Here is a 15,799-nt window from a genome sequence, read left to right on the forward strand (position 1 = left end):
GATAAAAAATAAAGTAGACTGCGAAAAAAAAGGGGGGGACAGTTTTATAGCTCCCGTTCTACTGGGCCGATTGACAAAATTGCGTTTTTCATGTCTCGAAAGCGCGACTTAGGATATATATTAAATTTATATCTAGCATTGTTCTAAAATAGATATTTTGACACAAAATCGGACTTTTTCTGAAATAACATACTAATTTTTCCCATATTTTGACTCTACGATTGAAATTAAACGAATGATTGAAAATTATGCGGTTTATTAATAAAATCCTCCAAAGATTCCAAGTCTGTATTTCTGATAAAAAGATCTAAGAGGAAAAAAGTGCTCAATTTTTATTTAGTGTTAACATCCACGAATGAATCATTATAGACAGTTCGTAGCTTAACTTCCTATAACCATTTATTCATGGATTGAGAGAATAAAAGGAAAAATAATCTTGCTAGTCACTCTGTTCCGTTGTTAGAATGAGAATTATAAAAGAAATGTTATAACGCTAAATCTAAAGCAAAGCATCAATTTACTTATCGCAGTTGCAGGTTAACAGTTCTTGAAACGATTCTGATTAGTAGACACTTTCATTACTTTCAGATAATGCGTTGTTTCATGGATGCTCAGTATTTTTGCCTTTCGAGCTGTTTTACTTAATAATAATAATATATATGTAAAATAAATATACAAATTTGTAAACCAAAATTCTACCTTCGATTTGCAATGATCCCTTGACTCTCCATTTTAATTTGGGTATTCATCCTCTCTGTCCTTGGAATAGTAACTGTTTATAATGAATCACTCTAAAGCGCGCCATTTAAAAATTAATCCACCCATGGACCATAACACTTTCAGCTAATATTATTTCAAATGATTTCCAATTTCAGAATGGAAACTTTTAACAATGCGAAAGAAAGAATTTTAAGTACAGAAGACTACACATTGGATTCTTTTTGGCTATATTATTTACTTCGATGTTAAACTTCGCTCGACGTGGATCGGCTTTCTTTATCATTTCATTATCAAGAGTGCTTACACTTTTTTTTTTAAGTTTTTACTTTGAATTTTATAGAAACATTCAGAATAATACATTCTTAATGATATGTGTGAATGCCTACTAGATATAAGTGGCTGAATGACAAACGGATGTAATCAGCAGGTCATTCTAGTCCATAGTACACTTTACTTCAACTATAAGGCATTTCTCCCGTCTTCCTAGCATGTTTCATGGTGTTGTGGTCTGCAGGCTGGACGCGTATTCCAGAGGTCCGTGGTTCGATTTCCGGCGAAGGCGTTGCTCATTTTTCACATCTCGCGCTTCCAAACAATCCTTATGTCTTAAATAGAAAGAAACTTTAACAGAATGCGAAAGCTGTGAACCAAAACCAAATCATTCTGAACTAAGCTTTCATCTTGAACACTCGTATTCGCTCGCTACTATTTTTGTTAGCTATATCGTCATCAACTTTTTTTTTCCTTATCGCAACATCTTCAAAAATACGCAAGGTTTATCAAGAATAGGCGCGCTTACCTTACAAGATATATCTGATTGCATATATTAAGAATAAAAAGAATTATTAAAATCGGGCATGACTGCAAGCTTCTCCTTCATGCATTTCCACGCCAACAAATTTCAACGCATGCGTGTGTATATATATGAAAGCATGTCCTACAGATGAAAGGAAAATGAAACGTTGTATTAATGACGAGATATCAATAGTAAAATAGTAAAATAAATGATGAAATTTGGTTAAGGCTAATAGTCCAATTAATAAATTTTCAATGACAATTCCGGTATAAATATTATACTGATATATTAAGAATATTTGACGACTATTACTAATTTGAGAATATAAATTAAAATTTTCAATTTAGAAGTATGTAATTTTTGAGAAGTATATTATTGAATGAAAAGTGTATTGAAAATATATAATGTTTGTTGAGGTAATTAAGATTCATTGACATCTGGGAACATCATTTTAAAATTTTTGTTACTTAACTCCTCTTAATAAAGCCTGAAAGCATGTGACTTACAAGACTATTAATTTGACATGGATAAAATCATGGCCACATTGGATTGGATGTAGGCTTCGAATGTTTTGATATTTTGGACATATTTTGTTATCTGTGATATTTTGTTTCTAGGCAAAATAACATTAATGACGGAAAGAAGATTTTATATTACCATGAAAATAAGCTTAAAAAGAAAAATCTGCGGCAACTTCAGACAAACAACAGAAGACAATTGCGGAAGAAATGTCTTCAAATGAAGAAAAAAAAATACCTGTCCGAATTCTTTGGCTTTTAAAACTTGTGCGAAATATGGAACGAAACAATGTTTTCCAATAACAATAGAACCTTAATAACACAGTAGCAAGCTACAGCACAAGCCTTTTCAATGACAATAACATGCCTTATTTTAGAAACATTTTAAAACGTATTAACCAATTTAGCAACAAATCATACTGACAAATTTTGAATTAAACGGAGGCCCATTGACTCTCAAGCGGAGTCGACTGGCACTAAGAAACAAATAACTGATAAAAGAAGATGCCTCTCAAAGACAGTTAGTCAACACGAAATTTTTATTGCAGCGACTTTCCGTCCAAATAAGAGCATACACCTCTACAATTTTTGCTCATGCCGTCCACGCTCCTTAGAGCAAGATCAGTAAAAATAAAATCAACTTTTAGTCCATTTCATAAATCTAATATTGTCATCGTTTTCTTTTGTTATATATTTAATTATTTCCAATGTTTTTCGTATCATGAACTTCTTTACAAGGTACTGTTGTACAGTTTAAATAAACAATCATTTGTGGTCCAGGACTGAATTAGTGCATTTTTCATTAATTCTTGCAGAAAAAAACTGCTTCGGTTTATGAACATGTCGTTAGACTAACCCCCTTGAGAAACGAATTATATTCGTAAGCCGCGGTTTCACTGTACTACATTGTTCTTAATATCAGAAGACACCACATACAAAATTATTCTTTATTGTGAAGGCGTTTTTCAAGGAACAAAAAGACTTCACTATTAGATAATTTACACTGGCAAAAACTTGATATGTTAAACATCTTTTCCAATAAAAATAATATATTGGCCACAAGACCGCAGTTTAGCTGAGATTAAATGATTCTTATATATAAGGTTTAAAAGAAAAGGGAAAATTTAATTTTCTCAGAATAAAACAAGCACAGAAATGGCCAATGATGTCAAATGACACTCTAAAACATTAAAATCGCATTTATTACGCATATTAAATGCTGCACAATTTCGTGATTGAGAGCGCAAAATATCCTTTGGTTAACAAAACTAAAGTCCGTACCACGCACGATACACTTGTTATTCAAAAGCACAGAAGCTCTATTAGTAATATAAGTAGCCTAAGAAAACTGATGGCGAGCAGTGCCATTTTGCCTTACGATAGCTGCAAAAGAAATGTTTTTGTGAAAAGTTGTTTCTTTAAATATCTCCAGTGTGGATTATTATTTTAAGATATACCTGCTAAGCCGAGGTTTTTCATGCAAGTATGATTTTCTAAATATACGGCCAACGATTTCTAGAGAAAGAATTCTTTCGTACTTGCTATCAGCAGTAACCCTTCTCCAAAGAATATTCTCCTGTATCCCATTGGAAGGAACTTTTCCACGTCTTTCGGGGCACGGTCAGTCTCAGATAAGGGTCCGCACGGAGGGACACGTGTCCCCCCAACCGTAAGGAACGATCAATTGTGGCGGAACGGCCCGGTCGACAATCAATGACAGCGCCCCCACTTCCGCTCGCCCGCCGCCGGTGGGGTCCGACGGAAGCGGCAGCAGACGAGATCGGGCCACGTAAGGGCTCGGAACACCAGGGCTCGCCCACCCCCTCCGGTGTGAGGAGACAGAGATGCTCCCCGCTGCAGTTGCTCTCGTCATTCTCTTCCACGTCGCTGATGGTCAGTGCCCGTTTCGCTCTTTTCTTTACTTCTTCTAGTTTTATTTATAGACTACTGGATAAAAAATAACTTTTGTTGTAGAAAACATAAAGGTATATTGTTCTTAAAAAAAACTTAGTCAACAGAAGATTTTGAACTTTGTAATAATAATAATAATAAATTTCCCTTAAAAACGAAAATTAAGAATATATTAATTTTTAAATTTACATTTTTTTTTTTTTTTTAAATTTTTATTTCTAACCTTAACTGTTGAAAGAAAATTAAAGATGTAGCATTCCGGGTAAAAGTATTTGCATCCTAAAAATAAATGTAATTATTAGAAACTGTTTCCGAAAAAAAAATGTCATTTTGGCAAAAATATAAAATAAATTTCTCTCTAAATTTCTCTTCTAAAGACTATTCTTGTTTAAGTATAGCTTAACATTAAAAAGCGTATTAAGGTAATTTATCATTCATTCCTGAACTTTGATGTTAAAAGAAAACGCATCTAGTTATATTTAATTCAATGTACGGCACTTAGAGTCGTTTAATTATCCCTCTTGAAGATCTTGAAAATGTCATGCTCGTATATGTAAAATTATCTTGTTACACGTAATTTTTTTTTTGTTACTTTTCAAAATGAAGATTCATTTTAACACTGTTTCATATTTGGGACAAAATATTATTATTAAATAAATGGGTAATATTTCTGCTGTCTTCATAATGTGAGGGACAATAATAAAATACACTGTATTGGAATGGAAAATATATAGCAGACGAATCAATGTTTTAAAAAAAGTACTAGAAGTTGTAACTTTCTGATTGCGAATTTATTTTTTTGGAGTTGTTAAATAAGTAAGAAAAATAGACTAGAAATAGTCTTAAGATTTGCTTTAAATTAAGTTTTAATACCAGGTTCTAGAAATTTCTCAGTCCCCGGTAAAGTCCATAATTTGCTTCATAAAATTCATTTAATTTAAAAAATCAGTCGTGTATTTTATTGAATATCTTTGAATACTTTATATTTGAGTAAAACTCATCACGAAAAATAAAAATATTAAAACTATAATATGTTAATATTGTGGTTAAGGGCCCATTTTTAAATGTTAAGAAAGTGTTAAATATATGATTAATAATTTAAGCGTTATCTATTGTAACAAATTTATATACAAACAAAACATGTCATTAAAAATACAAGTGATAAAACCATTGTGTTCAACAGACTTGTTAATGACTAAATTAAATAATTAAAATTGAAACTGACACATGTGACTATAGTTTAAAAGTTAATGCTTTATGTAACAAATTTATTCGAGAAGAATGGTTTCTAACTTGTTAAGATCGCTTGCTTGTGCTATCGCTTGATAGAATTTGAACGAATTACTACTTTTTGTCAGATTGTCACATGTATGTAATATTCGCTTAACAGTCATGGACTTAGACATGAAATTCTTAGTAATTTTTTATATGTTAAGGTAATTTCAAATGTCACTTTTCAATTGTTCTACACACTTTTGCTCTTAAGCAACGGATAAAATGTATGATTGAAATCATTTATATTTGCTTTTTAAAATAACTTTTTTTTTTCGATTCCAAAGAAGATAATTTTAGGATAGTATGAGAATAGTAATTTTTTAATTTATAGTGACAACAAAATTTAAAATTATTTTTCCGCCTTCTAAACAGAAGTGAAAACAATACATTATAAGAGAACTTATATACAATACATTATAATTAATACATTATACAATACATTATAAGAGAACTTAGAGTATAATTTATTTTCAAGTATTTACAGTTAATTCATTTATTTAAAGAAAAATGCTTTCTAAAGCTTATAAGTTAAATTCATGACTTTTAACAAATGCTTTTCTTTGAAATGCAATTTATATGAAAGATTTCTGATGAAACAAATAATTTACAAAAAGTATGTATGCACATTGTTTGATGACTGACATCCAAATTTTAACGCAATTATGCTTCAACATCTGAACATAATAGCGGAAATCTGAAGCTGTAAAATTTTTAAGCAGAATCATAAAATAAATATGACTGCAATTGCAATTTAACTCTACATATATAATTTATTTGCACTCAAAGTATTAGAAAGAAAAAAATAATGTAAAATATACGTAATACTAAAGCCAATTATATCATCATTATATTTTTCGGTTTATATTTTGATACTAAACACAACTTATAAAATACATGTGGTTAGTAAGATAAAAGCACTGACGTTAATTTAAGACTAATTTGTCAAAAACAAATGTTGATTTTATTGCTATTATTCACAATAAATATGAAATTTAAAATTTAAATGTATCAGCATTGAATCGGAAACTATATACATTAATTAGCAGTATAAAATACCAGCTTAGCGAATAAAGAGGCATACATAAAGTTGCAGCTTAATTTCTTAAGTATAAATATGTTCCATTTAATCATACAGTAGGATAAATGTAATTAGATAAAGGTAATTACAATGAAGATGCACCCATTTAAAACCATATAATAGGAAAGATAAACGCAATATCAAAAGTAAAAGTAAAACGTAATTTTAATTGTGATATAAAACTTAATTTTAATAATTATACAAAACGTAATTTATTTCAATTAATTATGAATTCTTTTCATTTTGGTTTACATTTTGGTCCAAATCTAATTACAAAGATGCATTCAAACTAAACCTCTTATTAGACACATGATATTTTTTATTCTTATTCTAAATATTGTATGTGAATATTGAAATGTAACTCTCAGTTCCAAATGGAAATTTATGTACATTAATAATAAATTCCAGAAATTACAGACTAGAAGATTAAAAAGCAGATAATGCGACATTTTATGTACCAAATAAAATAGGTTTGTGTATTAATGAAATTACAAATTATTAGCAGTTATATAAGTATGCTACTTAAATTAGTGTCTCGTAAAAAGCTGTATAACTTAATGAATAAATAAACACATTTTGCGAAGAAAGATATTGTTTTGAAATTCTTTCGGATTTCAGACTCATACTTTTTTATACAGCATAAAATGTATTTGTTGGTTGTTAACTGTTTTTGAAATCTTCGCACTAACTAAATGGATTATACGACAACTAATTCGAAGATGGTTCCTGTAGCCTTAATTGATCCTGAATTTTCTTCAATGTGGCCATAACGGTGATACCAGATTAAACAGGAAGTGTATAATTTTATAAAAGTCCGGAGATAATTACAAGGCTATGTAATTATCTCCTATAGGCTTTAGTTCATGCCATAACTAGTAATACACGCTTTTAATTAGGAAGTTATGCAACAAACTTTTAATAACTCCTGCAAAATTTATCAATTCACACATTCATCAATAAAATTATCAGTTAATTAGTTGAACAGATTAGTTAATTGGATGAAAATTTAATAATTTTTAGATTGAAGAGAATCAAAAATATTTATTCCAGCATTTACTTTGCTAAAGCATTGTCTAATAGTTAACTCCGTCACACATGTCTAATATTAAATTAACCTGGAAAACAATATCTAAACGCAGAAAAACATAGTCTTCTCTAAATACTAATAAATATTCAAGATTTTCTTATCAATAAACTTGAGACAAGACAGTCTTTTTCGATTTATATGTAATTAGAAATGTCTAGAACATTTTTTAATTTGTAAGTAGACAGATTCCCCTTCTCTTTTCCCCAGTGAGCAGATATAGCAAATAATTTCTTCCCTTATATTTCAAAATGTAAAATGATATTTCGAGTGACTGTCATTATCACCCCTTGGCTATTAGTTCAAAATTAAGAAACAAAATTTACAGACAAGTAATCTGATAAGCTCACTTGCCGTCAGTTACTTTCAATTTAATTTTAATTTATTGCGGATTCTACACATTTATTATATTTAAATATATAATACGTCCTGCGTATTCCCCTTTTTAAGATTTCCTCTAATTATTTTAATTAAAATATAATAGTAAGCTGGCACTGGCTTCCTATCCTGATTTCTGGTATTCGATACCCGCCCGTATCTGGATATATCAGTCTAACTCAATCCATGGCCCAATAGCGGTCGAACGGTAAAGTTGCTGAACACTGGTAGTTCGGTCCGAATTTCGAATCCTACCGAATAAGCTAGCTGTATGGGCGTTTTCATAGTTTCCTAGTGTGTAACGTGTATTCGAACTTATCTCCCTTAGAAAGTATTCCTCGAAGCCAGCAATTTCTCATTAGACAGAGAGTCCTCGAGTGTTTTCTTATGACTAAATAAACCAAACCATTCAGTATGTAATCCAAAAGCTGTATCTATGAGGAGCAGTGGCAGTTTGAGCAGACCACTACCAGATATGTGGATTCTGAAGAAGTAACTCTCCTTTTATTTAAGTTTTTCTCCAGTATTTCAGATACTTTCAATATGTGTAAAATGCTCACCTTTTCAAGTATAATTAGTTTCATTAAAACTTATGATTAACTTGTATGATTAAAAGTAACTAGCTGTCTAATTGCGTTATTTTAACTTATCCAGTTGCTGAATGAGAAATGAATTACTCCAATTATTGATGATTTATCTTCCATTCAATTAAAGAGAAACTAACTAAGAGATAACTAAAAGAAGAGCTAAAACTTTGCCTTTTAAAATACAACTAAAAATTCACGTATACCTACTTGCAGAGTTTGGGAACTCCAAAATTTACAGCAAGAAAAGATACAACCTAGCTTTGCGTATTAACTAGGCTCCGATAATGGGAATCTTAACTCTACACCCTGGCAATTATAAACTTCTCTTACTAACCCACAGATCAGCGAGGTGGCAAGCTCAGCGGGGTGGCAGCGAGGTTCAATCTTAGGGCAAACAGGTATACTGGGTGGCTGCAACAATATGCTCTTTAATCTTCAAATACACGCAATATTTAAACTGAAAATAATTTGCATTCTGGTGAACGTTGAGGGAAGAACTAGAAAGTAAGGAAAGAATTAAAAGAGTAATATGCTAGTTAAAATATACCTAAAAAAATTAAGAAACAAAGAAACGCCCTCAATTTCAAGTGGTAATACATGTTTCAGGAGTACATGTTTCAGCAGTTTATTTTAAAATTGAATCTGGATCGAAATCCACATTTTCTTCTTATAGTCTATTATTTCTCTGACTTAACCGTTACAAGGTGTGTAAAATGTTAACGTATAATGATATTTAAGACAAAAATCAAATTTTTTAAGGAATGAATGAAAATGAAGTAACCTTCAATTTCGTTAATTCTCCATTTTAAATAAGAGGAGAAATAATGTAAACATATTATTATAAACAGGCCCACAAACGTATTCTTCTGCTGGATTTTTGACAAAAGTAACTTTTTATTTTGCTTCGGACTTTTAAAACTATTAAAGAATTGAGTCTCTAGTAACCTTGAAGCTGAGTTCACTACTGAACTGAGCTCACTACTGCGTCTTAACATTTTGCGCTTGGAATATGACACTATGATTATTCAGCTTTTATGCATCTATAAAAATAGTAATCGTGAACATGGGGCTACGCATGGGGAAAACCACGAAAATGCCCATGCAGCCAGCCCCTTCACGGGATTCGAACCGAATTACGAGTGTTCAGTGACTTTACCTCTCGGTCGCTGGTGGGCCTCAGTGCGTACTAGAAATCAAGAGAAAGGAGTAATATATTAGAAAGACAGAAATGTACATTATTGGTTCGTATTAATTTTACTTCGGAAGTTACCATGATCAGTATAATATTCCCATCATATCGTTATAGTTTTATGATTAATGTTAGGAATGTAAGTTCATCAAGTTATTAAAGGGTGATTATGCAATTCGGGTGACATTCAAAGATAGGAAGTACATTCTACCGAAAATGAATGACACTGTTAAGACATATTTGGGAGAAAGCAAAATTCTATGTACTTGATCTTTCGGCTTCTTAACTTTTTTAATTTGATTTAGCTAAATGTCTCACATTAAAAGCTCGCAAAAGACTTCATAGTGTAAAAATAAATTATCCTCGTCAATCACTGACGTCACTAAGCAAATATGAAAACCTCGCAGGTCAAAGTAATTAAAAATGATTTCATCGAGTGAGACATTAATAATTGTTAAATCTCAAGAATGTACTGCATATTATAAATGACATTGTCTACCTTTGCATGTCTTACAAGCAGGGGGATTAAGACACCCATTGACCTTGTGCACAATGTTCTTACAGAGGCCCCCAAAACACACTTCCTTTTCTCATGATAACAAAAAATAGTATTACGAGTAATTATAGTATTATTTATGGGGTACCTAAAATATGGGTTCCTGGGGTCCAATCCTTATTGTCTAGGCAGTAAACAGATCGTAATTTCATTCGTATTTTATTGATTTCTGTTTTTCTAAGAGAGGATGTTTCAACTAATTGGTTGTATTTCTAAAAGGAAACAAATGGTTGTATTTCATAGTAACTGACACTGTATGCATTGTAGAAAGTAAAATAAGCCTTTTATAAACTCAAAAGGCTATGGGAAATTGGAAGTAAATTGTGAATCAAAAAGTATCATTTAAATTTAAAAAAGGAAAATCCTTGATATAGACAATTAAAACTCAATATAAATCCATAATTAACATTTAAAGTGTAAGAAATTCATGTAGTTGCAGATTAAACAGCAAAATTATAAAACTGTAAAGAAGTGTGAAATAGTGCATCTGATATCGTTTACAATCAATAAAGGCAAAAATATTTTTAGACCATATTTGTGACCATATTTGCGTATTAACTAGGCTCCGATATTGGGAATCTGACAATTATAAACTTCTCTTACTAATCCACAGATCAGCGAGGTGGCAAGCTCTTTATCTTAGGCCAAACAGGTATACTGGGTGGCTGCAACAATATGCTCTTTAATCTTCAAATACACGCAATACTTAAACTGAAAATAAGTTGCATTCTGGTGAACGTTGAGGAAAGAACTAGAAAGTAAGGAAAGAATTAAAAAAGTAACATGCTAGTTAAAATATACCTAAAAAAATTAAGAAACAAAGAAACGCCCTCAATTTCAAGTGGTAATACATGTTTCAGGAGTACATGTTTCAGCAGTTTATTTTAAAATTGAATCTGGATCGAAATCCACATTTTTTTCTTATATTCTATTATTTCTCTTACTTAAACCGTTACAAGGTGTGTAAAATGTTAAAGTATAATGATCTGATGATCGAAATTGTTGAGGTATTGTACACGCATATTTCATTTTTAGCGTGTTTAGACTGCCATTAATAACAGTATTAAATGAAAAAATAATTATTTATATATTATGGCAAAATATTAATTAATTTAATTTAGTGTCATAGAACATAATTAATTTATTTGGCGTTAAAAGTAACATAATGGGAAAAAATCTAGATTGCGTTAGAAATTACTTATTTGTAGAATATTCTGAGTAATCTTTCAATATTCTAAGACTTAAAATGTACAATGTACATGGGTAGCTTTTTTTTTAAAGAAATGCTACTACTGCTACTACTACTACTACTACTAACAATAAATAATAATAATAAAAATGTTCTAAAACATAAAATCCATTCGTCTTTCAGTATAAGCTTGCTCACTTCATATTGAACTAATCCAAATTTCATTCTTTCTAAAAAATGTTAGAATTCTCATATATAATATCTTTTCAAATTTTCATGCTTGAAACTGAATATGCTACCAATCGTAATCAAATTTTCTATATTTTGATTAAAATGAAACGAAAATGAGGGATGATTTTCACCATGTACTGAATTTCTAGTTAAAATTTTACACCCACACAAAGAATGGAATACTAATTCGCTAGAGTAAATCTAAAGGGAATCTACAAAATGAATACCAAAATTTCTATCTGAAAAAACGAATAGGAATAACTTGTTACTAATTCTCATTCATTTGGGATATTTTGAAAAAAATTTCTATTTTACTGTCTTGCTGTCTGTAGCACACTTGAATAGAACGAGAATCTTGAAGAGAGACATGACAAAGAAGACTCAGATGTCCGACGTCTCACATTGACATGTCTGAGTTTTTTGAAGAAAAGAACCTTCTAAGCTATATTTTGATGTCGTTGTTTAAGAGTTAGGTGAACATTTAAGAGCACGAAATAAAAATGCATATGATTCAAAACAACAGAATTAATGGTTTGAGTTCTTTCACATCGAAATTCGTTAGAGTTAGGCTTTTAATATATTTTTGTATTTATATTACGTTACCTTAATGTCAATATATATATATATATATATATATATATATATATATACCAGGCAATTAAATGTCTATTCCAGATAGTTTTAGAGCATGGCATCACTTCAAAGTTTTCAATTTTAATCATCATTCAACATTTTCATTCTAATCATCTGTAGATCTTATTTCTGCTGCCCGATCGTCAGTCTAATTTCTGGAATAATATTTAATAATTAACAACACAAGAAATTGAATGGAACTTTAAAATAAACTTCATTTAATTTCCAGGTTCTACTTTAAGATATTGAGGTGATTGTCAAAAACTTACGTTTCAAAATTGAGTTATCACATTAAATCTAAAAAAATATCTAATTACATCCATGTCTAGGTTTATATAAGCACGTAAAAATGCCCAAAAAGTAAACAAAATAGAGAATATTTTAACCCAGTGATTTACAAAGAATAGATCGTTAATCTAAATCGGATCGTAAATCGGAGATAAATTTTAATACGTCACGGGAAATTTAGAAATATGCTTTTTTATTACAGTTATATGTATTTATATATCTATAATCAATATAATTAATATATAGTTATAAATGCAATGTTATAGTTAATGTGTTTATTTACTATTACTTTATTATTTATTATTAAGATTTTCTTTCTATAAGAAAATTCTGCTTCTTAATTTATATTTTTTAAGAATAATTCATTATATGCATTTGGGTTGAGAGGCTAAGTAGACTTGCTAGCAGTGTCTTAATCTATATAAGCAGGCTAATTTTCATTAGAGCAATGAAGATTTCCTGTTGCAAATATTTTTAGCAAATTGCTTCACGACACTTAAAAAACGGTCCTCTTTTTTTTTTTGGCATGAAACATTTTGCATTTGTAGTAAAACATTTTGCTATATAAGAATCCAGTATTTGTTTCGTTAGAACCTTTTATTTTACATGAAATCGAAATAAAATCTGTTGTCCACCAGTTATTCTGCAAGCACCATAAATAATTTTACCCCATATAACAGATTACGATATCTTTTCCGTAAAAGTGTTTCATAAAGAAGTTTCTAAATAATCATTGATTCATACAATTTTGAGTGCATCTTGTGACACATTTAAATGTGCCTTAACACTAATGGTGTTGTGAAAACACCATTAGTGTTATGCCACCATTAGTGCTATACCCTTTGTCCTATGCATCACCAAGCAATCGCATTACTCTCTCGTACAATCATGTAATTGGTACATTATATGCACATCATTTGTTTCTTTTTCTTCATCAAGAAAGCGGTTTCAGTGCATAATTATATTGACGTTTCTTTGTTGAAATATTCTCCTAATTAGAATTAATCCAACCGAGTTTTGTTGTTTGATCAAAATGGAAAGAATCTACATCACATGAATTAAATTCGTGAATATTGTCCAGTAAAACTATTTAGAAATTCATTGATATAGATACTAAAAATGTTTTGAAAAATCTATCCTAAATAATGAATGTAACGACACGACTTCTTTCTATTTTTGCATTTTTTATAAATTTTATTATAAACATTTTTGCACAAATAAGTTATTTCACTTTATTAGTATCTAATGAATGATTTATGGAAAACCTATATTTATGCATCATAATTAAGCGCCCTTATGTTTTTTTTACATTAAGTGCATTATTGTATGCTATCAAACTCAAATCTTATTTATCTATATTAAAAAAGTTACCTAATTAATATTTCGATACAGTATATTCGAATCCCTATGTAATAATTAAGAGAATATATGGTACTTAGAGGCACGGTGGCGCAATGGCTAGCGCGTCTCACAACAGCAGCCTAGGTCTGGGGTTTGATACCCGGCCTGGGCAGGGTTGATTCAGACCTTCCTCCTTGAGTGGGTCGATAAAATGAGTACCAAGTTCGCTTGAGAATAAAACACCGGGGCTTACCACTTGTCCAGGCTAAGATGTACAAGTACCCCGGAGCCCACGGTCTAGAAAGCAGATATCAGGGCGCACTGCCGGTCGTGGCTCTCTAAGGGCTGTTTGCGCCGCAGAATTTAGTTTAGTTTACTTTAGTTTATATGTGGTTTACTTAGTTTATATTAGTTACTTTATTTTACTTTATATGAGGCTTTACGTTACAGCAGAGTATTGTGTTTCTTAACTTTTAACATTTAGTTGAACAGATAAGTCTGTTTGCCTCAGATGATTTTGTTTGTCTTGTGAGACATTTTCACAGTAATTAATTTGAAATTTTTAATTAGTTTGAATTCAATAATTCTAGCTCTCCGTTTGTTCACTTCATCGTATCAAGAAACGGCATCTGATTCGTTCCTGATTATGAAAGTTTGAGGTTCTAGAGACAGATTTTACGCAAGCGTCCCGCTATTGAATTTCCTTATTTTTATGACAGAAAATAATGTGAGCTCAGGAGTTCAATCAGGAGAGCCAAAGAATACCTTAAAGTTATTTGCGAATAAAATACACTTAAAATTAAGTTTTAAAATTTAATATTACTTTGACTTAATGTTTAATAATTGATATTATTTCATTAAATTTTACTTGTAAATATGATCTAAGGAATGGAAGGGTTTAGATAAGCAAGTAAATTATTTGTATTTTTAAAAGAGTAAGCAAGTAAATTTTTTAAAAGAGTAAATTAAAAGTAAAGTAAATTTTCTAAATTCTGTATTGTAAAATATGTGATTAATTCAGGGCCGAAAAAATAAGTACTTTTGATTACCCTACAACTATATTTATTACGGTTAATGAAAGTCTTCATTTGACATAATTTTCTGATCAAAATACTTTTTTTGAGGATAATAATAAGAAATTTCTGGAAAGGTGTTTTTTTCTAATACCTCATGAGACAAGTTACTAAATTATGCTAATAACTAAAAGCTAGTATGATATGCTTTAACAAAGCTTTACTTTTTAATCAGTATATCAAACAGAGAGGAACTCAAGTTATCTTTATCGTTTTAAACTTCTTTCTTAGTCCTGTGAAAGAAAGCTTGCCCTTTCACGTATTTAAGGGACTCCAATTATTAATTTAAGGATTAATTTAGAAACATATATTGTTTTGTTAATTTAATGACATTATTACTGCGCATATATAAAATAATAATACCTTCATTTAATTTCAAACGAATAATAATAATTTTTTATTTATTTCATGCAGATAAACAATAAATTCTTTGCTTAATCAGAAAAATTGGAAAAGTTTATGAGTTAAGTATTACATCCCATTCGAATAAAACTTAATTTAAGTTCTGTATCTTAGGTGAAATTAAAAAAATATCACTTAATTAAATAAATGAAAATTAGTTTATTATTTCCTTTGTTGAAAAAAAATGGGTTTTGAAACTTTCATTAACAAAGATGAGGTGAAAAGTACTTTTTTAACGTAATCTTTATTGAAATAGCTCATTGTTTATTCTGTACAATATTTTAGGAGGTAAAATACAGACTTTCCGAAAATAAATAAGGGACTTAACGAAGTCTCTGAGAAGTATGTATTATGCGAAATGAATTCAAAGTAATTTAATTGAGTCACTCAAAAGGATTATGGATTATACACAAGTGGCTTTATTGTGCTCACGATGCTAAACATTCAATGAACGGATGAGTTGACAGATGTGGATTTGTTTTATGACCTCTAAGGAGTCTTTATTTTACCCTTCTAGATTCATTTCTCTGATGTTTATCAAAATAAGGTT

At 30.1% G+C, this 15,799-nt stretch overlaps 1 protein-coding gene across 2 annotated transcripts in view; it reads left to right on the plus strand.

Annotated features, from left to right (window-relative positions):
* LOC146999404 (uncharacterized) overlaps positions 1–15,799 on the plus strand; it is a 532,534-nt gene that overhangs the window by 93,261 nt on the left and 423,474 nt on the right. Inside the window, exon 1 of one of the 2 annotated variants that reach the window (XM_085823560.1) lies at positions 3,813–3,927. The exons of the other annotated variant lie outside the window; for it this stretch is intronic. Within the exon in view, the coding sequence (XP_085679686.1) occupies positions 3,879–3,927 (49 nt within the window). The 5' untranslated portion in view covers positions 3,813–3,878. Of the gene's footprint in view, positions 1–3,812; positions 3,928–15,799 lie in introns of those variants that run through there. 2 annotated transcript variants of the gene reach the window in all.

The sequence above is a fragment of the Stegodyphus dumicola genome, chromosome 1, assembly GCF_044657685.1.
Source record: "Stegodyphus dumicola isolate Sdum_Otavi_A_Nest chromosome 1, ASM4465768v1".
NCBI classification, from domain to species: Eukaryota; Metazoa; Arthropoda; class Arachnida; order Araneae; family Eresidae; genus Stegodyphus; species Stegodyphus dumicola.